The sequence below is a fragment of the Artibeus jamaicensis genome, unplaced genomic scaffold, assembly GCF_021234435.1.
Source record: "Artibeus jamaicensis isolate MK-2021 breed Jamaican fruit bat unplaced genomic scaffold, CSHL_Jam_final contig_525, whole genome shotgun sequence".
Lineage (NCBI taxonomy): Eukaryota > Metazoa > Chordata > Mammalia > Chiroptera > Phyllostomidae > Artibeus > Artibeus jamaicensis.
Genome location: NW_026521874.1, coordinates 5,135,765 through 5,162,627, shown reverse-complemented (window position 1 = coordinate 5,162,627; position 26,863 = coordinate 5,135,765). Strand labels below are relative to the sequence as shown.

Here is a 26,863-nt window from a genome sequence, read left to right as displayed (position 1 = left end):
TACATTTTCAGACAAAAATAGAAATACCTGGTATCCATCATCTAGTTACTTACACAGGCTATTTGGTGGCCATCGTTCTAGACTTTCAGCATGCATTTTTTTAAATAAAAGTGGAGTCATACTCGACATACTGCTTTGTAGCCTGTGTCTTTTCATTTAAGGGCATACAATGAGCATCTCTCCGTGTTAAGAAATGGTTCTCTACAGCATCATTTTGGAATTTCACTGCATGCCTGTACTAGGGTTTATCTGACCAGGTTCTAATTATTAGCCTTATAGGTTGTTCCCAACATTTTGCTTTTAAGTTCAGTACTGGGGTAAACTGCCTAGCATCAGATCTTTGTAGACTCCTAGTTAGTCCCTTGTGACCAAGTCCCTTGTGACCAAGTCCCATGGAGCACAGCTGCCATGTTAGAGCTCTGCCCTTTCTGACGTCTGGCACACAGCCTGCTCTGCAGGAAGGCTGCTGTGAGTTCCGGGCAGGGTGGGGCTGAAGTACCATTTTGAGCCCTTAAAGAAGAATATTTTCAGCCCTGGCTGGTGTGACTCAGTGGATTGAGTGCTGGCCTATGAACCAAAGGGTTGCTGGTTCGATTCCCAGTCAGGGCACATACCTGGGTTGCAGACCAGGTCTCCAGTAGGGGGTGAGTGAGAGGCAACCACACATTGATGTTTCCCCCTTTCTTTCTCCCTTTCTCTCTCTCTAAAAATCAATAAATAAAATCTTTAAAAAAAAGCATTTTATTTAGAGAAAAGAACTGATCAGTTGCAACTCAGAAGGTTGTAGATCACAGAAGTTTTGCTCAGTAATGCAAACGCACTGGACTGCTTTTTATCTTTGTGTAGTTTTTTGTGAGGCATTTGTTTGGTCTCAAGGGTTGGCTTGAGAAATTTCCTGAGAGTGTGGACTCTAACAATGTAGTGATCCCTTGGAAGCACCAGAAGGAAACATGAGTGTCTTCGGCAGGCCTGCAGGCCAGCTGTCGGCTGGAATCGAGAGGTGGTTTGGAGTGCACTTCCTGCCTCTGCCTTGAGTGGCCTCCTTATCTCAGATTTTGTCTCATCTCCTAAGTTTAGAAGAGAAAAGAAAGTATAAATGCCTGTCTGAAGTTTGCCTATGTGGTTGATATTCACATGTGGAGATGAAAGGCAGAAACACACGGCCCTCCGAATGGCATCACGCCCGTAGAGGTACTGCACGGCATGCTGACGTGCTTCTCAGGCCCAGACCCACACACAGACGGGAGTGGCTTCAGGCTCACCTGGCACATCCTCCAGCCCATACACTGTCAGAAGCCGAATGACGTTTATTCCCCGAGTATCCATGGGAACCAAGAGCATGGACTGCCGGCGGCGGCATGGGGCATGCGGGTCTGTTTTTCCCAGGAACACACAGAGCTTGGCAGCAAGGATCCAGGACGCCTGCCAGGAAAGGCGAGAGGCAGACTCTTGTCATCTGATGCCAAGGCCATCAGAGCTCTTCACAGACGCAGTCCTGGCCCAGGAAAGCTGAAGGCAGCAAGCGGACAGAGCTCTTTAAGACTTCACGTAACCAGATGACTACATGCAGGTTCTGGACCAGGAATAAGAATGACTGGTTTCATCCTAGTGAGGAATGAATCCAACATGGTAAGAGCATTTATGGAAAAAAGCACCATGTACAGTTGCAAACACAAAGACAGGAGGCGGAAAGCCGCTCCTCTGTCACTGGCAGCCCCTTCTGTTCCTACAGACGGTGCAAACATAGCGGCTTTGGGCACGGGCTTCAGAAGCAGGCAAATCCTTACCTCTGGATTCCCTACTTCTCTAGAGGGGTGAACAGGGGAGTTGGTACCTGAAGTCACTTCTCTGACCTAGTGGCCTCCTCTGTGAAATGGGGACTCAGTGAGGGAGGTCCATGCAGAGTGAACTCGCAACGAATGGACGGCAGGGTGATCCACAGCCCTTCTGACGCAGCCATCTGATCCCGCCACAGGGGAGCTACTGACGATGTGACCTTCTGCCTTCCAAAGGCAGAATGAAGAGAGTGGGGGAGTCAGCGAGGGATTCCTAGAATTGACTCAGGTGTAGTCCTCCGGTGACCCCACAGAACCTCTTGTCTCCTGGGGTTTGCAAGGAGCACAGAGACAGAACCTCTTTTGCATCAACTGGAAAAGAAGCCGCCCCCCTGCTGCTGTTTCCCAGACAACAGCAGGGCAGAGAGAGACATGCTTATTGACACAGACCCACACAAGTGTGACTGAAAAATTAATTTCAGGCCAAATACCTGAGATCTGCCACTTGTGGCCATTTATGACATAGAAGCCATCCTCCTCTCTGATGGAAGACTCAGTGTTGGTGGCGTCCGACGAGGCAACCTGAGTGTGAACACACTCTGCTTAAGGACGCCAAGGGACCTGTGTTCCGTGTGTGGCGGAGGTCACGGGCCTGGCGAGGGTCTGGCCTGATAAAGGACCCCGGAGGTGGTACCTGGGGCTCCATCACAGCGAAGCAGCAGCGGGCCTTTCCCTCCAGCAGCGGGACCAGCCAGCGGGCCTTCTGCTCCTCAGTGCCATAGCGCACCAGAAGCTCCATGTTCCCTGTGTCTGGAGCAGAACAGTTAAGTATCCGAAAAGGAAAAAAAGCATAATGGTGACTCCCACGTCCATATTTAAAACTCCAAATACTCAGGAAACATGTACCAGGGCATCTTCCAAGTCCCAGGGCCTCTGACACCCTCCTGGAAGCTCCCCCTCTCCCCAGAGATGTGCAAAGAGAGAAACATTCTGAATATAGTATTTCAGAGCCCAAGATGCCCAGCCACGGACCTCCTTTGTTGAAAGGAAACTGGGCTGCAGACTCAGAAGCCAGCCAGGCTCATGCCTCCCACAGCTCCCACCTTCCCCGGGAGACGCCTGTCCCTCGCTGCTTCCCTGCCTTGGCTCCAGCCACCTGTCCACAGTTGTCCTCGCCCATTAGGGCAGGGCAGCTAGAAAAAAAACGTCAGTCCGGGGTGGGGGGGACCGACGTGTTATGGAGGGCAAGGACATCCTCGCACGCGGAGAACTGCAAAGAAAGTACATCAGGAGCATACAGACATGCCTGTGAGTTCACACAGATGTGCGTACTCAACATTGGTCAGCCCTACTCCATATTTTCCCTCGGGGTCAATCTCCAAGGGTAGGAGGAGATTCCAAAGTCCTTTGGCCTTGGCTTTCTCCTAGCACAGGAAAAGTCAGTCAGGGAAGTACAGCGGTGATTTAGTTTTATTTTGGCCTGTGGGAAATAATGAGAGGGATTGAAGGGAAGAGGGTAGACGGCCAAAGACGAAGTGTGTGCCAGAAACAGTGGTGCGAGGCCGCACCATCAGGCCGGGTCTGGGGGTGGCACAAGCCCGAGGAGACCTGGAGCCGTCGAGTCCTGGTGCTTCGACCCCCCAGTCTGCATTTCTCAGACACCCCAGTGCCCACCTCCCATCAGTGTTGCCATTACTAATGTTCTAATGACAAATGTGCTGATGGCACGCTCCGCACAGACAGGTGACTGAAGGATCCTTTATCACACCGGGCCCAGTACACTTGGCCACAGCCTCCGCTGCCTTGCTATGGGGCATAAGGAGATCCTGTGAATCACCATCTACTGTCTCCTAAAGCTGGGTTTTCAGCCTCGAGGTGCATGTTGGCAACTCACTAAGAGCCTTGGCTGACTTCTGTGACTTGCACCCAGACTGTTGGCTTCTGTGACTTGCACCCAGACTGTTGGCTTCTGTGACTTGCACCCAGACTGTTGGCTGAGATACCCAGTGTCCCTCAGCCAGGGGGCAGGCAGACAATTTATGGCGCACCCACACTGCAGAACCCCTCAGAGGTCAATCAGGTGCTGGCAGGAGAAGGTGTCATATTGCTAAGTTAAATAAGCAAGCAGGAGATCGAATGTACAGGCTGATTCCATTAAAGTATAAAAATAATGAAATATGTTAGTATATAATAGGAAAAAAAGCCAGGAGCCTAATACACGAAATGGTTGTCAGAGATTATCTCAGAGGGGACAGAGTTTTAGAGAAAGCTTTCTATGTTGTGTACTTTGTCACGTTTGAGCTTTATTTAATTTTGCAATATGTCTGTAACTAGAAAGAAGTGATAATGCTATTTTTTTAAAGATAGATGATGGCTGTATCATAGGCAAAAGATGTGCTCCTGAAGACCTCAATTAAACACTGAGATGAGCCCTGGCTGGTGTGGCTCAGTGGATTGTGCTCGGGCCTGCGAAGCAAAGGATCGCAGTTCAATTCCCAGTCAGGGCACATGCCCAGGTTGCAGGCCAGTTCCCGGCAGGGGACACATGAGAGGCAACCACACATTGATATTTTTCTGTCTCCTTACCTTCCCCTCTAAAGATTAAAAAAAAATAATAACCGAGACGAGTCCAGGTGAATGCTGACGAAGAACATCGGGTATTTCCATCCCCCAGCGAAGGTTGTGTCGCTGTGTGGCGAGAGCAGACACAGTTCACACTGATTCGGGCGCAGACACTGTGGATTCTTCAGAGGAGACTTTACTAACTGAGCTAGTCAATATCACAGCGGTTCACATTTACATCATTCGAATACGCATTATAATCCCACCGGCGCCAGGGCCAGAAACCAGAGACAAGGACTGGTCGTGGAGGAAAGGGAAGACAGTTCCGCTCGGCTCTGCCGTCCCTTCCCTGCCTGGGGAGGGAACAGAGGTGCCCAGTGGACAAGCTGAAGTCCTGCCACTTCGACAAGGTCTTCCTACTGACTCTTGAACAGCTGCTGTACCTTGAGATCTTCGACCAGGGGGGAAGGGGTCCGTCTCTCCACCGAGGCCTGGTGACCCCACAGCTCTGGCTCTGCGGAGCACATGTGTCGTTCCATGAACTGCTCCGGCCACCGACAGAGCTCCCTGGCCTGTGGGGAAAGGCCCTCCGGAGAGATGACCAGAGCTCCCTTTGAGGAGCGGGCTGAGGAAGATTCCGGAAGGGAGCTAAAATTCCTGGTTCCTGGCATGCCCACCAGGGACCGTGGGCCAGCCTGCGTGTGGTAGGAACCCACTGCCGGCTTCGCGGCTGGCATCTTGTTGAAGACCCGGAACCCTTCTTTGACTGCGAACTCCCAGCCCAGCTCAGATAGGAATTCAGGCAGCTTTCCAATGTGTTCAGCAGCTTCTGAGCTTTCTTGCCCTAAGCAAAGAAAAACAGTGATTACTCCCAAATAGCCCTTAATAATAATATTAACACATGAGGATGCTGTTATTGTATCAGCCGCTACCACCACCTGCTGAGCACTTGCCAGGGCCAAGACCTAGTGTTAAGTGCTTCACCTGTTATTACCGCTTATTGGATTCCCGGAGCAATGTAACGGTGTGACTCCCTTGAAGACAGGGGTTTGAATCCCAGGGAGGAAACGTGCCCCAGCCTTCACTGAAGGCCTGGCAGCCAGAAGTCAGTCTCAGCTGGCCTGTTTCCTGCTCTCCACCTGCTCTTTTCCTAAAGAAACTAAAATTGCGGGAACACCCCAAATTACTTCTGCGGGCGCCCGGGGCTACAGGAAGCCGCGTGCCACCCTGGGCTGCCCGTGCTGTGAGACCGTAACCGCGGTGTCACGAGTGGTTCCGGGTGCCGTTTTCTTAGATCGACACGGTCACCTGCACCACCGCACTCGGTCTAGCCCTGCTCTCACCGCCTCCTTAACAGGCTCATCAAGATTTTTAAAGGATTAAAAGTTCTTTTTAAATTATAGTGTACACACCCTTTTTAGAAACTCTGTAAGTCTGCGAGTTCAGCCAGGCGACCACCGCCATTATCAAGATACAGAATACTCCCATTGTCCCCGAACTTCCACGGTGCCCCTTTGTACCCAGCCCTCGACCCCAGCCCCTGGTGACAGTCTCTCTGCTCCTCTAGCCTGTCTTTTCTGGAGTGTCACTAATACAACACAGGGTACGCAGTCTTTTCAGTGAGGCCTCCTTCACTCGGCGGATGGCAGCTGAGCCTGCTGGGTGGCTGTGTGTGTGCTGCAGGCTCTTGCACGGCCAGCTCTCCTGGGCTCGAAAGAGACTCTCCCTCATTCTCTATGGACCTTCCTGGAGGCCTGTTTTTCTTCTGCCTCCTTCCATGGCCAACTTCTTAAAAGAGCCATTCTCGTGCAGCTTTGGTGTTGAAGATACTATACTATTCCTTAAACTAGGAACCAAATCCATTTGCTACATAGCAGAGAATGCAAACTACTAGACCTCAACAAGTCTTTATTCAGCTCCTTCTAGGTGCTTGGCATGGATCTGAGCCTGAGGCCGGTCGGGAAGTAGACAGCCACTTTCCTTGAGTCCCTGACACACAGGGAGGGCCGATGAACACGCATGGGCTGCATCTTCCCCTCCTTACTCAGACTGAATGCACCACTGCGAACAGAAAGACACCTCCTTTGCACTCATTGTTATTCGTAATGGTTTTCTTTTCCTACCAGAGTACAAGTGTTTTCTTGATGTTTTTCTCCTTGATTGATCTTGATTTCAGAGTGCTGCTTTCTTCGTCTCTTAGAAAGTCACTTGTGTGAGCTTGGGTTCATTTAAAGCTACCATTTCTGGCATATTTTTCCCAATGTAGTTCCAGCAGAAGAGACCACGTCACTGGCCTATTCCTAAGTTGTAGCCACAAGCACTTTTTCCTCTCTAGAATTTCAGCAGCCGCCTACAAGGAATCTAGTCTTCCACACCCACTTATTACTAAAGGACAGTGACCTTTGAGACAGGTCGGTGCAGACTGTAAATCAGTCCCCAGGCTCTGGTCACTACTGTCCTCCTCCCAGTCTAAAGAACTAACATCTCCTGTGACTGTCACCATAGAGAGAATACCTTTGGAACAAATGCTCTTTCTCTCGGCCCCACTTTCCAAGGCAACACCAAACATCTCAACTGTTCAAACAAAACAATGATTTTAGAGAAGGCAAATGTACAGAAATAATATTGGTGTTTGTATAGTTGGGGTTTTTTGTTTCCTCCCATTGAATGTTTGTATAATGGCCCCCTCCTTTCACAGGAGATATGTTCAGGACAGTACCAAACTCTGCATATACTACGTTTTTTCTCTTATGTACCTTTTCACTTAGAGAAAGTACTTCATGGCTGGCTTCTCTCTGGCATGTCTGAGTTGCCAGCATCACTACTCTTGTGCTTTGGGGACATCTGAAGGTAAAATAAGGGTGACTTGAACACAAGCGCTGTGACACAACAGCCGATCTACCAGGTCTAGTAGCTGAGATGGCTGCTGAGTGACTGACAGACGCGAGTGTGCACAGCGTGGAGACGGCGGACAAAGGGATGGCTCATGACCTGGGTGGGATGGGACGGGATAGCAAGAGATCCCATCACGCTGCTCAGAGCAGTGCACAACTTAAAACTTATGGATTGTTTATTTCTGGAATTTCCCATTTACTGTTCTCAGACTGCAGCTGACTACAGGTAACTGAAGCTGTGGATGAGGGGGCACTTCTGTACGCTGTCCTTTCAAAACCAGATGTTGCCGTTTTTGTGGGGGAAACTCAGCCACTCACTCCGGCTGGCTGACTTCCAGTGAGGAGGGAAGGGAATGCACAGTGCGGCCTGGAGAAGCAGGTGCCTGAAGGACAGTGCTTCTGCTTCTCCTGTGGTGGCAACCACCAGGTGTTTTCCTCCAAGCCCAGAGAAGCATGAAGCCAGCCAATGGCTCCCAGGATCTTGGAAACTGTCTAAATGGCTTCCTGATGGGCAAACTGAGGACATTCCAGTGAGGTTTATAGGTGTAGAGACTCCAGAACAAATAATGCAAAATCAATTCAGCTATCCCCAGGCACTGGAGCAGAACCCTGAGAGATCTCAGCAGCCCCTGAGAAAGTGTCTATTGGCAATCAGGCCTGTTCCTCACCTGATGGGGAGCTTTCATTGCAAAGCCATGATGAAAACTGGGAACTGGTGGCCTAGAGCTAATGCTATCCAAAGGAAGAGAAAATATCATTTCCAAGAATTCCTGCTTATCAAGACTGCTGTTATCAGATCAGGAAGGGTTAAACTAAAACCCCTAGATGCTGGTTTTGTCTCTGGACTTTGCTTATGAGCAAAGTCAATAATTTAATGCCAGTACCACTAGGCACAGTACCTGGCTTAGCTGAGGCTCACGTTCTTGTGAATGAATGAATAGTCAATTCCCCTCCTGCACCTGCTTTCCTCAGAATAATATGGCAACTTGGCCAAGGGCAAGAGGCTACTAGAAAACTTGGGGTGTCAATGGCCATGAAGCTAAGACGTCCCTGTAGTATTCACAAACCCACTGCTGGGTTTCTGTCTACTTGACTTTTATTTTAATTTGCATTTTGGAAAACTTCAAAGATATACAAAAGTAAAGAGAAAGATATAATAAATCAGCAGATATCTATCACTCAGCTTCCACAGTCATCAAATCAAGGTCGATCTGTGTCCTTCTCTGCCACCCCCAACCCATCTGCCATGGGCTTTTCTGAAGTAAAAACCTCCAGCATCACTCTTCACTCATGGATTTAAGCGCACTTGATGTGCTTCGGTCCACTTCAGCTATCGTCCTTATGCTACAAGTTTCCCACTGTGAGCAGGTTGAGCCTGCTGAAACTGGCTCTTGAGTCCTCTAGATGTGACCCCAGCAGTCTTCAACAACTTCCTTGCTCTCTGGTATAAGACATTCCAGGTTCATCATGCAGATATCCTGCCCTAGACCTAAATCAGCCACGTCTCCCGAGTATCCTGGTTGCTTTTGGTGGGAATGGAATTTAGAGATTTTAATGTGAGTAACTGATTGTGCTCAATGCTACTGGGTTAGTTACTTTCTAGAGTCCATCTACTTTCTCTCTGCCTCCCTTCTACACAGGAAGCCAACTTCGATCTGCCTTTCTTAGATAATTTAGGATATAGATTATTTTATTTGCTACCCCAAAATATTTAGAATTAAAACTAGTTAACATTGTGCCCTCCCCTCGTGCATATGAAAACACTATACAGGTGGTGCGTGTACATACATACGCAACCCACGGTCAGTTCTAAGTACCGGTAACAACACTCAACTGCTCTTCTCAAAAGTTCAAACTTACGAGGTATAATCCAGAACTCCTAGCTAGTTCAGTACAGTATTTTTCTGCGTCTGTGAAAGCACCATCAAAGGAAACATAATCCTTTTCTCCTTCAGCAACCCTCTTACTGGGCAACTCAGTAACATCTACAAAAATTTTAAATGCACATACTTTTGGAAAACCCAGGAATTTTCATTCTGGGAATTTTATCTTTCAGATATAGTCACTCATGTGTGAGAAAGGATGTTCACCAACCACTTATTTGTGACTGCAAAAATCTGCAAACAATAGAAATATACATCAATGGGGAGGTGGGTGAATAAATTACAGCATAGCCACACAATGGAAGGTGCTAGAGAAATCTGAAAGAATGATGGAGATCTGTGCCTACTCATATGAAAGGTCTCTGAAATGTTAAGTGAAGACAAAAAAATAAAGGAATTTGCCTTATGAGTTGTCTCATATACACACATCATATCCTACACACAAACACACACGTTTCATAGGAATTCTTGAGCATAAATCATTTAAAAATCAAGGCACTGAAGTAGGATGATCATATTTTTATAAAACTTGGAGAGAGAACACTGGGTGGCCCAAGAAACCTTAACAGTAGTGTCTGTCTTTGAGGAAGGATGCTGAGAAGAAAGGGAAATAGTTTTATGTCCTTCTGGGTGATTGAATTCTTATTGTGTATATTTTTACTTTAAAAGCTTTTGTACATTATCTTAATAATTTTAAAGTGTAAGTACTTCAAAGAATATAACTATACGATGTATACTTAAAGGCAAGTGGTTGAATTAACAGAATCCAAGATTCTGGCCGAACCCATCCCTCTGAAGCCTCTGGGCATTTGCAGCAGGAGAAGCAGATTGAGGCCTCCCTGTTACCTGTGAGTGAGCCCCTGTAGACTCCCTGTGTGATGGCAGCCACTCGGAAAAAGGAGAAAGCCATGTAGAAGTTCCAGTTCTCGACGGGAGGGATCCCCATGTGAGAGCAGTACATCTGGAAATACTCCTCTGCAGCAGGGATGCCCAGCTGGGTCAGATCTCGGCCACCCAAACCTGTGGGGACAGAGCCATCCTGGGCAGTCAGTGACAGTACACCCCTCGGTGGCCACGAATGTTTAAATTCTGAAAATCTCTTCCTCCATGGGAAGTTAGCTTCACAGCTAGTTCAAAGGATTAGCCCATTATTTCAAGGGCTCTTCCTTCCTCAGATGGCTGGGATCCAGATGTGAAGCTATTTTTCCTGAACTGACTCTTAAAAAAGTTTCAGACTAAATTGGCAACAAAGGAAGGAATGAGGGGTCTCCGGTTCCATTTAGACAGCAGCTCAGTGTGGACATCTGTTATTTTCAATCAATCATGTGATAAAGAACGCTAAAGAGAAAGATTCCACCAAATTACGAAAAAGAAAATTACAACAAATAAAAAATTTTACAGATTTGTTTCACTTGTAACATATTCATAATTTAGAAGCATGTGATATATTCTATTGCTAGGAATTTATCCTGGAAGTATGTTGTATGTGTATATAGTATATATGTAAATATATACCGTAAATATATTACTACAAAGATGTTCTCTGCCTTTTTTGTGAGGGCAGGGTAAGCTACAAAAAACTGAAACAAATTAAATATTCAAGTAGGAATCAAACCAAATGTCTTGATTTAGCTTACTCTACATAATACAATCCTAGGCTGTCATTAAAAATGATGCTGTAAGAAGAAATACTGACATGAAGACATGTCCAAAGTATATAAGTGAAAAAATGCAGGTCATGAAATGATACAATCACATTTTCATTTAGACAAATGTGTGTATACACACAGAAAAAAGATGACAAGCTTGGCAGTGGTTATCTCTGGGATTATTGATGAGATGAACTCTTTGTTACCTGTTGGTTCTTAAAATCTTTAAATAAACCTGTGCTTTTAATTTAAGAGATTAAATAGAAATTAGCTGTGTAAAAGCACAAGCGGTGCCTATATGCCCATCCTTCTCACTTCAAATGCCCCTCCACCCCCTTCCCCGCACTGGGACAGGAACGAATCCCAGATGCTTTTCTACCAAAACCACCAGCCCAGTCACAGCTGCTTCCACTGAGTCTGCCCCAACGCCGTGAGAATGGCGCTGGCTCGGTCCTCCCTCTCCCCATCAGCAGTTCCTACCTGGCAGTAAGGGGAACTCGGGAGGCAGGTAGTGAGCCACGCAGCTGTAGGCCACATCTGCAAGGGGGTCACCCAAGGTAGAAAGTTCCCAGTCAAAGACAGCAAGCACCTCGGTATTTTCTGGATGGAACAGCAGGTTGTCCAGCCTGAACAGGCCACAGAAGGAACAGAGCAACAGCCCTAAGAAAACCGGTTGCTAAGTGTGCTCTGTGCTGGGCATCTTCCATTTACTCCTCCGGATGTACCCAGCACCCCCCCCCCCGACCCCCCTATGGCCCTGGAGCCTGAGCTGCCAGGGCTGTGGCCATATCCACCAGCTCCCTTGCCCTCTGGCTCAGATGGGCTCAGCCAGTGGGACCCCAGCAGGAGATGGGAAGGGGCTATGCATCAGCCAGCTCCCCCTCAAGACAGCTGAGGGCCGGCTGCATTCCTGTCCGGAGGGCCGGAGCTTTGGTCAGATAGCCCCTCTCTACATGCTGACCTCTCTGCGTCCTGGTAATTCCTCTTTCCCTGTAATGGCTTTAAAACAGGTATGTAAATTCTTTTGACACTCCTTCCACAAAAGGAAGAGTCTAATTCTTCACCTCTGGATGTGAAGAGGTGGACAGACGTATTTGTTAGAATCTCAATTCTAACAAATACGTCTGTCTAGAAAAAGTCCAGCCATTGTTAATATAATGGGAACAGCTTGCACAACATCCATGTAACCTGGAAGCCAAGGAGAGTGGACTGGAATGTACATGTGTGAACAATGATTACTTCACTGTACTAGTCAGTGGGGGAGGTAAACACCCTTGAGTGAGCATGTGTACTGTGTAGCTATCCCATTCAAAATGACTGAGCAAGTAGAGCAAAAAAGTGCATCAAATTTTGTGTTAAGCTTGGACATTCCTCCACGAAAACTATTCGCATGATTTAAAAGGCTGCAGCTCTGGGCAACTGGTGACTGGCAGTTTCATCAAGACAATGCACCTACTCACGCATCATGTCTCATGCAGAGCTTTTTGGTGAAACAACAAATGACCCAGGTGACTCAGCCCCCCTACAGCCCAGATGTGGCACCCGGTGACTTCTGACTTTTCCCAAAACTAGAATTACCTTTGAAAGGGAAGAGATTTCAGACCACTGATGAGATTTGGGAAAATACGACAGGGCAGCTGATGGCAATTAGGAGAACTGTGTGAGGTCCCAGGGTGCCTACTTTGAAGGGGACTGAGGCATCACTGTTCTATGTACAATGTCTCTTGTATCTTCTTCAATAAATGTTTCTATTTTTCACAGTACGTGGCTGGATACTTTCTGGACAGACCTCATACACTGCAGATGGAAGTGATGCCAAGTGACACCAGAGATTTGGTCATCAGCTCCTGGCCAGCTCGCTCTCTCTCAGAACACATCCCTTTGCAGCCCTGAGCCTCCAGGTAAGAAGTCCAGTTACCCCGAAGCTGCCATATCAGACAGACCATGTGGGAAACCATGAAGAGACAGAGTGGGGCCTGAGGAGTCTAGCTGTTCACATCTCCTCTGCCCCAGTGTCGGGCACAAGAGCGAGCCCTCGGGTGGTCCCAGCCTCCAGCCTGAGAGCCACCCAGTTGAAACAAGTTCTCCTGTCGCCAGATTGCAAATTTGTGAGCAAAAAATCCTGCTGTCATTATTGTTTACAGCCACGCGGTTTTGGAGGAGTTGGTTATGCAGCAGTAATAACTGGAGCACACCCTTGTACCTTTAGACCTAGGTGTGGTAATAGCCCCCACGGTTGCCCAGGACAGCCCCCCAACCTAAAGAATTGTCTGTAGAGCCAAGGTTAAGGAACCTCGCCTTAAAAGGCTTGTACAGGGAGACCCTCTGTAACAGAAATAAGTCACAACCGTAAACTGGGCCAAGACCAGCTGCTTAATTTCCCTTTAAGATGCCTTTCCCATAATTTTTCACATTTTCATAGTCCCCCCTCCTCATAACTACCTGAAGTCCCCATGAACCACGGTGATCTTCTGTTGCCTAGGAAGGTGAAGCGGCAGCCACTCGATGAGCCGCTCCATGGCCGGGATGGTGCTGGTTTCTGAGGCTCGATACTGCTTAATCCAGGTTCGCACCTGGTACGCGATGTAGTCCCCTGAGGGAAGAGGGTGAGAGCGTGGTGTGCCATTCCAACGGCGTCCAGAGGTTTCAAAGTCCAACCAGGGCCCTGAAACCCCTTGCAATGCTCTTTACCACAATCGTCCTCTGATTGGCATTTCCCGTGGGCTGCTCCTGCTGCCTGGGGGGAAGCCACTGCCTGTTTTGCCGTGGCTGGATCAGGGTGGTCTGGGCCTCATTCCCAGCCACGTGGCCTCCAAGCCTGATCCCTGTTCCTCTCTGTGGTCCTATGAGCTCCCTAACAGCCTTTAGGAAATCCTTTCTTGGCTAAACAGTGATTGGCTAAAAGCGTGGACACTGCAGCCAGACTGCCTGGATCTGAGCCCAGCTCTGCCTGCTGTTCTCCCTCTGTGCCTTGATTTACCCTCACCTGTGAGATGGTCCTCACGTGTTGCTGGGAGGACAGCACGTGGAGAGCCCCTGATACTGTCCCCAGCCTGCAGTAAGTACTAGACCAGGATTTGCTGTTTTTATTCAGTGGTTTGGTAGGAAACCCAAGAAATACAATAGCTGAGGAACTTGCAAGTTCCGTCTGAGACTGAAAGGAATTCTGGAGTTGACTTGGCTCCCAGTCAAGGTCTTCAGTTGATCTAACTTCTCTGAGTCTCCTTCCCTTGCTTCCTCCATACTGTGTATTGACACTCAATTCTGTGGGACTGTCATGAAGGCCACATGAAATCCCTGCATGACGTGCCCACAAATACAGAGCTGGCACACAGGGATGCTCTGTGAACAGTGGACACGAGTAGTGTCACCGTTTCTGTCCACTGCTAATTACTGATTATCACCATTATGATAACTGATAATAAGCAATGTGTCAGGTCACCCCTCGTGTGAGAAAAAAATGGTCCCCAGAGGCTAAAGACGGGGACGGAGAGACCATGCCCCTTCTGTGGAGTCCACTGTGTGCTCGGAGCATCTGGACATCCGCCCGGCAGAGGATCCAGCTGGGCTGGGAGGGGCGGAGGTCCAAATCCACAGGAGTTTAACCCGAAACAAACCAACCCTTCAGAACTAACTTCCAGTCTGCAGAGTTACAGGAAATAGAAGGCAGCAGCAGTAAACGAAACCATGAGGGAACAATCAAGACAAGGCTGCAAGGAGGCGCGTGGGAGGGGCTGTGCTGCATTCCTTAATTGGACCCTGATCTGGAAAAACCTTCACTTATAAGATGTGAGGGTGATAATGAGAAGATGTGAATGTGCACCGGCGTTCAGATATTCTGGGAGAATGGTGCATTTTCTCGGATGTGGTAATGGTACGGAGGCACATCCCTATTGAAAGGAAACACACACCGAGATATTTAGAAATGAAGCGTCAGGGTCTCTGCAACTTTGTGGGTCATAAACATACACACACACATTTAAGCAGACTGATAAACAATATGGCAGAAGTTAACCATTGTTAAAATTAGTAGTGGGTACTACAGGGTGGGGCAAAAATGGGTTTGCAGTTGTCCGTATGGAAAATAAACAATAATCAATACATAACAACACAAGAATAAACTGTGTTTTGCATCCTCTAACTGTAAACCTCCTTTTGCCCCTCCCTGTATAGCTATATGTTGTACTGTTTCACATTTATGCAAGTTTGAAAAGCATCGTATTGAGGGAAATACAAAACTGCAGGAGCTGAGCCGCTGTGGAAGCAGCCCCTCCAGGGCCCATCCCCCCGTTCTATAGACACCAACCCAGCACTGCACACACTCCCTTCTCCTGGGATGCCGGTGCCCCTGTCCCTGTGTTTCTGGCTGTGCTGGTCCCCAGCAGGCCTCCTGCCCAGGCATCCAGATGCCCTTCCCTCCAAAGCAGCCTGCCCTTCTGGGCCAAGAAAAGGGAATGATGGGCTCCCTGCAGGTCCTCGGTGGAAAAGAGGTTTGTAATAACTATACTGTGCCGAAAGCACCTTTGTCATATATAATACGCGTGGTAGTATATTCGCGTCTATACAGCCAATGCCCTGCCCAGCAGCTGGGTTCTTGATATAACTGGAGAAACCGCAGGACCCTTGGAAAGGAAGAGCTGATGCCCCTGAGGCTGGGTCAGCAGATCTGCTCTGTGATGACACTGCTCTGTGCTCTCAGCCTCTCGCACAGCCAGTGGCCCAGGAGGCAGGCCCTGGCCACGTGAAACCAATCGGATTGCTGCTTTGTCTCTTCACGCTCATACGTCAGTGTCAAGAGCATCAAAACAGTCCTCTTTAAAAAGAGACGAAGGCTGCACCCAGCGTTCAGGAGAGCCTTCGTAAGTTGCTCTGTCCAGGGCGCACTGTCACAGGTCCATTACTTCATCCACCTGAGGCTGTATCTTCATTCTAAGCACTGGGACCGCTGCCACCTAGTTTGCTTTTCACGTCAGCCCTCTAAGGGAGGCAGGGCAGGGCTGCATTTTTATTGTTTTGTTTTGTTTTTTTTACCAAACTTTTACTATTGAGAAAACTGTTACAAAGTGATGTGACTTGTCTAAGGTCACCCAACAAATTAGCATCTAACTTCTGGTCCGATGCTCTTTCCATCTGAAACAATACAGGTGACATCTATTGTCTTTGCCTGGGCCCTGTCCCAGGTAACTAGGGCTGCCAGATAAAATACAAGATGCCCACTTACATTTGAACTTCAGATGAACTATGAATGCGTATTTCCCAATGAGGCCACCAAGGTGGAGGGGAACCCCCCCTGAATGTGTATCTCTGGTCCACAGGTTAGACTATGGGGGACGATATGGCTCTGGCTGAACTTGGAAGGAGTGAGGCAGTGAGGACCCCCCCAATCTGGATGTGAATTTGGCAGGCCGCCTCTGCTGTACAAAGGAACTCAATATGGCTTGGCTGACAGATTCTTTGGACTACGGTCAGGAATCCATACTGGGCAAGAGTCAGATACTCTTGGGCTTTGCAGGGCAGAAAAAGTGAGACTTTGGCTCGTGGTGGCATTTCTGCGTGCCAAAGCATGGAGACAATTGTGATAGTGGTTATAAAACTGCATTTGTCAAGATTCACAGGATGCTATGGTTCAACACATCTGACTTAAAAAAACTGACAACAAAAAATGCTGGCAAGGATGAGGAGCAATTGGACCTCTCAGACATTAAAAAAAAAAGCAGAAACTACACAAACAAAACACCTTGGCATAATCGCATTTTAAAAATCTATCCCTGTTGAAAGAACACGTAAGGGAAAGGATGAAAAAAAGAAAAGAAGGTATCTTAAATGACCTTGGTCAGTATCAAAAAAAAAAAAAGACATTTAAATGATCTAGTGAGATACAAAGTTGCAGGGAAGAGGGATTCTGACTCCATGAAGGGATTTTTCCCAGGACAAAATGTTTTGCTAAGGGACATCTACATTAATATGAAACTGGATTTCCAAGTAGAAAGCAAATAAGCCCACCTCACATTTAGCAGTCGCTTGGTGCATTAACACCCTGACACCACGCAAATCCCAAAGCAGAGGCAACAGTGAGGAAATGTTCAGCACGAAAGACAAGCGGCCTTGTGCTCACCATGTTTCCCGTTGTTTTCTAGGCCCATAGCCTTGAAGTCCACACTGTGAATTTTGCACAAGACTCTGTTCATGGCAGTGTATATGGCCCGCCTCTGGCTGGGCTCCAAGCCTGGCAGAGTGGGGTCTTTGTAGACGAGACCTGGGCAGTACTCCGTCAAGTAGAAAGGTGTGCCAATGATCCTGGGAGGGGCAGACACAGACAGGGCATTTCCAGGGCCCGCAGTGCGGCAGGCTACTGGTCACGGTACCGCCCTTTCCATCCTGAGAGAGCCCTGTGGGTGCTGGGGGAAGATTCGGACCCAAAGTGCTGGACATGTCCCTTTTCCTTTGCTCATGAGCACGAGGGATTAGCAGCACTCCCGCCCAAACCAGTTCACACACACAAGCCTGTCCATACTCTTGGCCAACATGCCCCTCTTTCCTTCGGTCCAGGAGTAGAAGCCACTGGAATGGGTTTAAGGTCGAGGACATAGGAAAGCAGCATGTTGAGAGCAGTGGCTGTGGAGTCACAGAGCACTCCTACCCCTTTCCGGCAGTGTGATGGGGAGAGATTCACTAAGCCTCTGTGAGCTCGGTTTTTGTAAAATGTCAAAGGGTCGTTGTAAGAATTAAGAGAGCAAATGTATATGAAGTGTCTGGCATATGTGTTTGGCACTTCCAATGAGGGACCAATAAATATCCCTTATTCTTCTTAATGTTATTTTTATCATTATCTAGTGGTATAAATGGCATATACACCACTCTATAGAATTAAGGTGGCACACTGACATGTCATCTTTTGCTCATTATTAGAAATCAGTTCACTGCTCTAAAGAGCTGTTTTGAAATATCTACCATTATTATATCTTACCCTGATTTGAACATGAGCTAGGTATTTATATTATTAAATTATAGTAATAATGCTGCTGTGGTTATGAAAGAAAATGTCTTTACTTCTAGGAGATGTATGCTGCCTACAACTTGCTATAAAAGGTTTAAGCTAAAAATAATTTATACATGGATATACATAAAATATACTCACTTACAAAATAATTATATAATTATTACTACTTCCATACACTTATTTTATATATGTAATGCATATACACATCTATATATATATTAACACACATGTAGGAAGGGAATGTGGCAAAATGTTAACAACGTTTTAATCTGGATAAAGTGTAAATGGTGCTCATTACACTATTGTTTCTTCTTTCACGTCTTATGTATGTTTCACAATTTTCATAATTAAAAAGTTAGGGAAACGGGACAGACTCAAAAAGCATGTTACAAAGCAGTTTAAAAGTTTAGAAAGCCTGTAATAAAACGATTAAAAAAACAACATAAACTAGAAGGATATATATTTTTATAACGTTAAGAAAGATGTTTTCTATAAATTCTCATAAAAGCAGGCATTTCTTTATCTTTCAGGGTAACTGAAAGACCTATGAACTTCTAGGGGAGTTGCTATAAAGTCCTACCCAAATTTGTCTTTACTGTGACAGACTGGAATCGGACTTAGCGTATTATTGGCTTTTATGGAGCTTGAATATGCAAGGGAACATGTCGACCTGAACGTTACCTTGAATCCTTGCAGAGGTCGAGAACTCTGGGGACAGGCACTCCAGCCTCTGCCAGGGCCTTCGTTACCCTGCGGAGCAGAGGGAGATGAGCATCACTGCTGGGTGAGCTGGTGAGACTTTCCTTCTGCTTTTTTAAATTAACTGACTTTTAGAGACAGAGAGACAAACATGGATTTGCTGCTCAATTTGCATACGCATATTCATTGGTTGCTTCTTGCATGTGCCCTGACCAGTGATCGAACCCATAACCTTGGTGTCTTGGGATGACGCTCTAACTAACTGAGCTACATGGCCTGGACTGATGAGGCTTTCTGATGATTATTTTTCTGATTTAAAAATTAGTGCATGCAGAAATTAAAATGTAATTCTAAAAAATATTCACTTGACTCAAAAGTAGGTAAGAACTAAAAATAGATGAAACAAACAAAAAAAATAGTGAAATTATAGACCATCAAGCATCTCAATAATTATATTAAATTGAGTACACTAAACATTCCAATTAGAAGACAGAAATTGTCACACTGGATATTAAAGCATGCTCTAACCATGTGCTGTTTATAAAAGACATTCTTTAAATATAAAAACAAAGATAGAGAAAAGATAAGTAAGAGAAAATGGATGGAAGGGGAAGTACCATGCAATTGGTAAGCATAAGAAAGCTGGTGTAAATACATTAATAATCAGGAAGAAAGCCCAAGTATTTGGAAATTAAATAATACTTTCATATGAGACATGGGCCAAAGAAGGACTCAAGAGAAACTAAGAAACACTTAAAAACTCTAATATTTATTAAGCTAAATTCATAGTCAAAAACCTTTTCTTAAAGAAAACTCCAGGCCCCAGTGGCTTTACTGGCAAATTCTCTGAAACATGTAAGGATGAAACTCGTAAAACTTTTTAAACAGGAAAACAGTCTTATCACCAGTAACTGGCTTCTTCTTTTGACTGCCTGGTTTCCTTTCATCACGTCACCATTCTGATCACAAGACCTAGATTTTCCTTTGGGGAACAGCTCTCCCCCACTGTAGGTCCTTCTGGTTTGCAGGGACTGACTGACCCGACCCCTGGTCCCAGGAATGGGCCTCAAACCCAGAGACGGCCAGTCGAACAAAGCATCCTCCTGACTGAAGAGGCGGGTTTGTCCAGGGACAAACCTGTGACCCATGTTGGGCAAATGAGTCAAACTCAGGGGCACCTGGAAAGATCCTGGGTTATCTAGGAAAGTTAAGAGATGATGAGAGAGAATGAATGGGTCCTGATGACATTATTTGGACTCCTGGATCCAGCCATGCCTGCAAGATTTCAGTGACAAAGCCAATAAATTTTACCACCTCCCCTTCTTATTTTTATGCTTAAGTCCGTAGGTGGGCTTCTGTCCCATGCAACTGAAGAACATTATTAACATGCTACCCAACATGACCGGGTGAACATGGTGGTCTGTTCCTTTAATTTTTGTTTCCATGCATAAGTCTTAAAAAACAGTTAATATAATACTCTATATATGGCTTGTATCTGTTTTTATTACATTAAAATTTTACCACATGCATTGTTATGTTATTACAGGCATACTTTTATTGGCTGCAATAATAGTATAATCATTAAGGCTGGGCTATGGAATCCCACTGCCCATGCGCATTAAGCCAGACCCCATCACTCACACACCTCTGTAAGTCTCAGTCTCCTCATCTGTAAAATGGGGGTCATAGTAGTAGCACATCATGGGCCTGTGAAAATGCTTTGAGTTAACAATTCAAAGCATTTATTATAGTTCCTGGCACAGAGTGATACTCAGTAAATGTTAGCTATTACTATTATTGTCGTTGCCACAAGTAGATCTACCAAGGTTTACGTAAGCAATTCCCAATTCTTATAACTTTAGAGTGTTTCCAATTTTTTACTATAAACAACAGTATGGTGAGCATATTCATGATTACAGCTTTCTTCCCTATTTAGAATTATTTTTTAAAGAGAGACCTTCTGAATGGAATTATTAGGTCTAAAAGTATGACTACTCTGAGGTTTTTTGTTTTTAAGATTTTATTTATTTATCATTAGAGGGGAAGGGAAGGAGAGAGGGAGAGAAATATCAATGTATGGTTGCTTTTCATGCATCCCCTGCTGGGAACCGGCCTGCAACCCAGGCATGTGCCCTGACTGGGAATCGAACCGCAATCCTTTGGTTCGCAGGCTCACGTTCAGTCCACTGAGCCACACCAGCCAGGGCTACTCTGAGGTTTTAATACATCGTGCCACACTGTTCTCCAAAACGGTTCAAATTTACATTTGGCATTTTATAAGCAGATACCATACTAGGTTTCACTTTCAGATGCACATTTTATTCCTTTACTAGCAGGAAATTCTGTGCGTTCCAGGAGTTGTGGAATGTCACTCAGCACTCCAGAATGCCTGTGCCTCTGGGAATGACAGAGGAAGCTCACAAGCCGGACGCATGAGGCGGAGTGCTGGTTTTACATTGTAGGGCCCTCTCCTATAAATACACACCGCTTCTGCATGACACACACACAGATGCTCAGAAAAGGCTACAGGTTTTCTCTTCTCTTGAACCCCTGGCGCTTCATAATTGTCAGTCATCAGCTTCTGCAACATTTGCAGAAGACAGATTTCAAGAGCCAAAAAGCCCAGAGCAGAGACAGTAAACAGAAAGAGGGAGAAGGGCCCCGGAGCCAAAATCGCCTTGTCCTCACTGCTATCCACAGCTTCCCTTCTGCAGAGCAATGGCGGCCTAGAAGGAGGGGGAGGAGGAGCAGGGAGTCTTCCAGGAGTGCAGGCCCCACCCGGAGCCCATGCCTTTCTTCAGCACTCATTCTCCAAGAGATTTAGAGGTAGTTTCATTTAAATCTCCCCTGTTTACATTTTCCTGTTTGCAAAGCAAGCGATTTTATTTGGGATGAGTTGTAACACATTTATTCTTTTAAACATTTTATTATGGAACATTTCAAACATATGTAAGTAGAGACATTTGTATTAGAAAGCCCATGTATTCATCACCCATTCATGGCCACAACTGTTGGGCTGTAGCCCTGCTAATATATTGATTTTGCCCTGACCCACAGGGTTCAGTTGGCTGAGCATCGTCCTGTGGAGAGAAAGGTCGCTGGTTTGATTCCTGGTCAAGGCACAAGCCTGGGTTGTGGGCCCGATCCCTGATTGGGGGCACGTGAGAGGCAACCAATCAATGTTTCTTTCCCTCTCTTTCTCCCTCCCTTCCCCTCTCTAAAAATAAACCCTTTAAAATATATATATTGATTTTAAGACTTAAGGTCTTAGTCTTTAAGACTAAAAGGTAAGGCTAAAGAGTGTCTTAATAATGCCTTTTTTCATCTAGAAGTTCTAAAAATGTCCAGTCTCCTACAGGTTTTTGTACAGAAAACAAACTTATGAATAAAATTAGGCTACATGTTCTTACTTGAAGTAACTTGGGAGAGTCACACTCGCGGTTTTAAACGTCTCAAGGCATTCGTGGGAGTACTGACTTGTCAGCTTAGGGGCTGAGCTCCGGAGGCCGAACGGGCGAGGGCGCCCCAGGCCCTGAGAACTTACCTGAATTCCCTCTCTAACGCGTGGGCGGCTGGAAGGAGTGTCCCTGGGGTTTTCCTCCTCAGAACCAGCTGCTGGTCAGCCAGCCTGATGTAGTAAGTTTGACTTGACTGCCCGTGATCAAACTGAAGGAGTTCCAATGGGCCTGCGAGTTGGAAAACAAAGAAAACTCAAACCCATTCTGAAGGACAGACTGGAAAGACATTCTCTTTTCCCAACGCGTTCAGCATTTGGGGTGCCCTGTAGGAATGGCACCGCACTCCGCCAGCTTGGGTTGAGTCACATGCCACTCCACTGTGGCAAGGCCACTGGATTTACACCACAAAGATACTCCCACTTTTATGGTGTCCAATTTTGTCCTTCTGGCCAACTCTACTCTGTGAAGAAGAGCTTTTGGGTTTTGTTTGTCAACCACAAGCACAACCATGGCAACCCATCTTGCTACCGGAATGCTTTAAGCCTGAGGATGAAAAGTTCCCTTGTGCGTCCCTCAGCCCACGCTCAGCCAAACCACGCCTGACACTGCGGTGACAGCTGAAAGGAGCTAAGCAGCGGCCTACAGCTTGAGCCAAAGTGGCTTTCATGAGATGCAATTCCCCACCCCCGCAGGCTGAACTCTTTGTCTTTTCTGCAGAAACATCCTAATTAGCCCTCGGCTTCATAATAAGACTGAACTCTGGACACAGATTTGTTTCACTTGATCAGAAGAGCCAGAAATGGTAGTTTGCCTGAGTTATCCAGCTCGGTCAGCAGGGGCCCCTCCATCTACGGCCGCACGGCCCTGAACATGCCAGCTCTCATCTGATCTCAGAGGCTTGGCAGGGTCAGGCCTGGCTACCACTTGGGTGGGAGCAAGGGACCCTCCACCTGCAGAGGCGCTGAGAATGCGCCAGTCACTGGAACACATCATAGCGTGAAGTCCCACACAGAGCCATTTCAAGGACCTTTCAAGAACTGGGTGAGGCAAAACTCGGTCACCAGGTAGAAGTGTCTTCAAAAGCTCACGAGGCACCTGTCTTTCTGAGGGTGGAATGTGGAGAAGGGTGGGACCTCTGAAGAGATGTAGACAGCCTGTCACATTTTATATTATATAACTTTTGAGTCACCTTCACAAACAAGCTGTCACCTCAAAAAAAAAAATCAAACAAACAAACCCAGAAACTTCCAGCACCCCCAGGCATGTTCTACAGCCCCCAGTTCCTCTCCTCCCTGACAGCTGTTTGCAGGCGGCGGCCACATGGCACGTCCCGCTCCAGGGAAGGGCGGGCAAGTGCACTCTGGAGGGTGCACAGAGGAGGAGGTGAGTGCTTCTTCCCAGGCAGAACTGACAGCAGCACTGACAGCCGCCAGGCTCAGCAGCCGTCTTCCTTACCACACTGCCTCTTTGGCTCCGGCACATTGCACTCGGGTTGCTTTGAAAGTGAGAACCAGCCCAAAAGCCTGGCCTTGGAAGGAGTTACCAAAATACAAAAACTCAAATACCTGTGGTTTGGGTCCCCAGCAAGTCTTTGAGGTACTTCTCCAAGGAATCTTTGGGAATTTCCATTGTGTTTCTCACAGGATGAGTGTTTGGAACAACAGTTCTCAAGGTAAAACCCAAAAGAGTTTCTAATTCCTTTACTGCAGCCTCTGGGTCATTAACCTGGTTTCAAAGAAAATATTGAACATGCTACCAGTCATCCTTGACCTCTCCTCCTGTCTGTTTTCTAAGATGGTAACTTTTAGAAGGAAACATCTAAGAACTGAGTTGTCTGGGCAAGGACTTTGAAGTCAGGATATTCAGTTAATGAGGGAGCCATACAACAAGTTTCCTCTTTCCATTTAATTCTAAAACACATTAAACTTTCTGTCTGCAAGGCAGAGTTCTGGTTCAGAGTCCACAATCCTCCCTCATGCCAGGAGGGAAGAATACTGTGCTACAGCATCCACTCTGTCTCTATGAGCCCGTCAGCTTCGAAAGGAAAACCCAGTTGTGCAAAGCTGGACCAAGAACCCCCTCCCATGGCTTCTCATGCTTCTCGGCCACGCCCTGGACTGGACTGTGGGGCTGGTGGCTGCTGGCTCCCCACTCAGAAGACCGTCGCTAGGACAGCCTGTGACTGCCGTCCCAAACATCTGCAGCCTGCCACTCACCTGCTGTGTACCTCAAACTGCCTTCTCGATACACATTTGTCTCACTTCCCATCAAAAATGCAAGCGGCCAGTCACACAGATTTCAGAATTAAAAAACAAATAGGCTATGGCAACATGGGGAACAGCACCACAGGCAGCCACAACTATGAACGAGAGAGGACTGCACAGAGACGCTCTGTGCCTGGGGCGCAGCAGGGCTTCAAAGGGCAGTGGCCGTTACCTTGATGGTGTGCATACCCAGGCTGGCAGCCACTTGGAGGTCCTGCCCAAGGTCATCGAGAAAGATGGACTCGGAAGGCTGCAGGCCGAGCCGCTCCAAGCACAGCTTGTATATCCTGGGGTCCGGCTTACAGACACCTTCCAGACAGGACTCCACAACCTGAGGGAGGGACAGGGATGGGAGAGAAATGGCCCTGAAAGCGGTGCTCCCACAGGCACGCTGCTGTGTTTTTTAAAGAACAGGAGGAAGACAGCTGAGATCTGTTAGAACAAGTAACTCGAGAGTATTTTGCTGGAAAATGCCGTTGCTTTTGTAAATTGAGCTGAACATTTGGGATTAAACCTGGGGGCCAACTCAGAAAACTGAAGTTCTGGTCAGATACGGTGACCTTGTGCAAACAGCAAAGCCACAACAGGCCTCAAGTTTCATCATCGGGAAAGTGGGAAAACTAATAGCCATCTTACCTATCCTAGTGGTTGTTGCGAAACTTAAACCTGAATGAGTTCCAAAATGACAAAGCATTTTGCTAACGTTAGATATTGCGCCTACGCTGAGCAGAAGGAAAGTTGTATGTTTCAGTTTTAGGGACAGTATTTCACCATTTTTCCAGAAAGAAGGCACTGGTTACGGTCACAAAAGACCCAGGCCTTTAATGTCTATACTTCAGAAGTTAAAAAACAGCCATACTCAATTTATACAGATAAATCCCACAGGAGGGCTGACACCAAAGAGACCATTGGGACCAAAGGCACTTGCTTTCTTGTAAAGAGCCTCCTGTATCCTGACAGCCTTGCTCCCACTGTGTATCTAACCTGGGACCAGTGTGGCTGCTGAGGGTCCAGGAGACCCCAGAAAAAGCCGTCTCAGTGTCAGGCTCTCTCTGACCCAGCACCCTGCTGGGAGTCCCCTCTTATACTGTCCCAGGGCTGAATCTCCTAGAAAGTGAGCCTCAGAGGTCCATAGAGGCCACCACCAATAGCCTCTGGTCTGCCCTAAGCATAGAACTAAATCCCTGACTCATTTCTAGAATGACCCACAGTCTCCAAGTCCAAGGACAAACCTGAGGGCTCCTCCCTCTGCTCCACAGTGGCATTACTGAAGGTTGGCCGAGACCTGTCCTTTCCGGTAAATAAATGTCCTGAGAAAATGGGACCTCTCTTCCTGGTCTCCTAAGGACCTGAATGAGCTAAAAAGACCAAGAAGCTCCTTCTAAAGAAAACGTCAGTAGCAGGTGGCAGAGACACCAGGTGTTTCCGACACTGATCAATGGGTCACGCTGCAGGGAAGCCACATAGCAGTACTGGCTGAGACAAGAAGAGAGAGGGCACACAGCCCAGGGAATGGGGCCGAGTTCTGGCGAGCAGATATCTCTTCTCATACGTAGTTACATTTGGGGCGAAGTAAAAAAATTCTTAAGATTTGAGTTTGAGGAAATCCCTCCCCTTCTCTTTCTGTTCTACCTTACAGGATAAAAAAGTTCTGATTTGTTTTACGACAGTGTGAATACACTTAACACTACTGGACTATACACTTGAAAATACATAAGATGGTGAATTTTATGGAAGGTGTTCTTTTAACAATAAGAAATAATGTAGAAAATTAGGTGAAATTTAAAAAATATTTTTATGGACATTTTTCTTTTTAGAGCGAGAGAAAGCAGGGCGAGAGAGAAGCACAGACATGAGAGAAACATCAAACAGCTGCCCCCCCCATGTGCGCCCCAACCGGGGTCCCCACACACAACCTGGGGGGCGGGCCCACAATCTAAGTATGTGCCTAGAACAGGAGTCAAATCCACGACCTTTTGGACAACACTCCAACCAACTAAGTCACACCGGCCAGAGCTAGAGGGCATTTTTTCCAAAAGCCACATGCATCTCAGCAGAGACAGGTTCCTGTAGTATCAGCTGAAGAGTTTGGGGACAGCCTCCAGTGTTGACAGAGGCCATGGAAGCAGCCGCCCTATCTTTAACTCTATCAAAAAAAATGTTCTCCTGCCTTGTAGCTTTGGAGAACAAACACCTAAATCCTTGTTCTTGAAGACATGGATTTTCAAAACTCCAGGTATCCTACAGACCTGAAATATGAAAACCAGCCAAAAAGCAGCTGGGAAGCATGCGCCAGAGGGCCTGGGAGGTCTGAACAAACAAGTCCATTGTTTTAAGTTAGTTCACAGATCTTTCAGATTGTAGCTTCCAGTGGAAGAGCCCAATGTGAGCCTGGCCAACTTAATTCGTCCAGACACAGGTATCCTCCCTGGAGCCACACTCGGTGGAAGGAACCTCTGTGCTGAGGCACTGTGCTGAGCGCTTTGCATGCATTATTTTCTGGGATCTACACAGCTGCCCTACAACAAAGGCATCGCTCTTCCTGTATTGCAGGTGAGAAAAATGAGGTGGCAGACACAGGACTGGATTCTGGACGAGGTCCCTGAGCACTCACAGGGGAGGGAGCTTGGAGGAGGGCCGCATTGTGGATGAGTGGGGAAACCAACAGTCGAAGCAGGT

At 47.0% G+C, this 26,863-nt stretch overlaps 1 protein-coding gene and 1 long non-coding RNA gene across 3 annotated transcripts in view; one reads left to right on the top strand and one right to left on the bottom strand.

Moving 5' to 3' along the window:
- ACAD10 (acyl-CoA dehydrogenase family member 10) overlaps positions 1–26,863 on the bottom strand; it is a 42,375-nt gene that overhangs the window by 5,565 nt on the left and 9,947 nt on the right. Inside the window, 16 exon segments of the mRNA XM_053669864.1 lie at positions 615–703; positions 822–1,067; positions 1,263–1,398; positions 1,400–1,422; positions 2,267–2,357; positions 2,470–2,635; positions 3,078–3,199; positions 4,781–5,181; positions 9,961–10,134; positions 11,244–11,389; positions 13,206–13,356; positions 16,879–17,060; positions 18,445–18,513; positions 22,007–22,148; positions 23,486–23,645; positions 24,357–24,515. Coding sequence (XP_053525839.1) covers positions 615–703; positions 822–1,067; positions 1,263–1,398; positions 1,400–1,422; positions 2,267–2,357; positions 2,470–2,635; positions 3,078–3,199; positions 4,781–5,181; positions 9,961–10,134; positions 11,244–11,389; positions 13,206–13,356; positions 16,879–17,060; positions 18,445–18,513; positions 22,007–22,148; positions 23,486–23,645; positions 24,357–24,515 — 2,457 coding nt within the window.
- LOC119040460 (uncharacterized) overlaps positions 1–26,863 on the top strand; it is a 49,947-nt gene that overhangs the window by 20,427 nt on the left and 2,657 nt on the right. For both annotated transcript variants that reach the window (XR_008392420.1, XR_005080864.2), the window contains exons 2-3: positions 12,525–12,664; positions 26,738–26,861. This is a non-coding gene — a long non-coding RNA (uncharacterized LOC119040460). The remainder of the gene's footprint in view (positions 1–12,524; positions 12,665–26,737; positions 26,862–26,863) is intronic.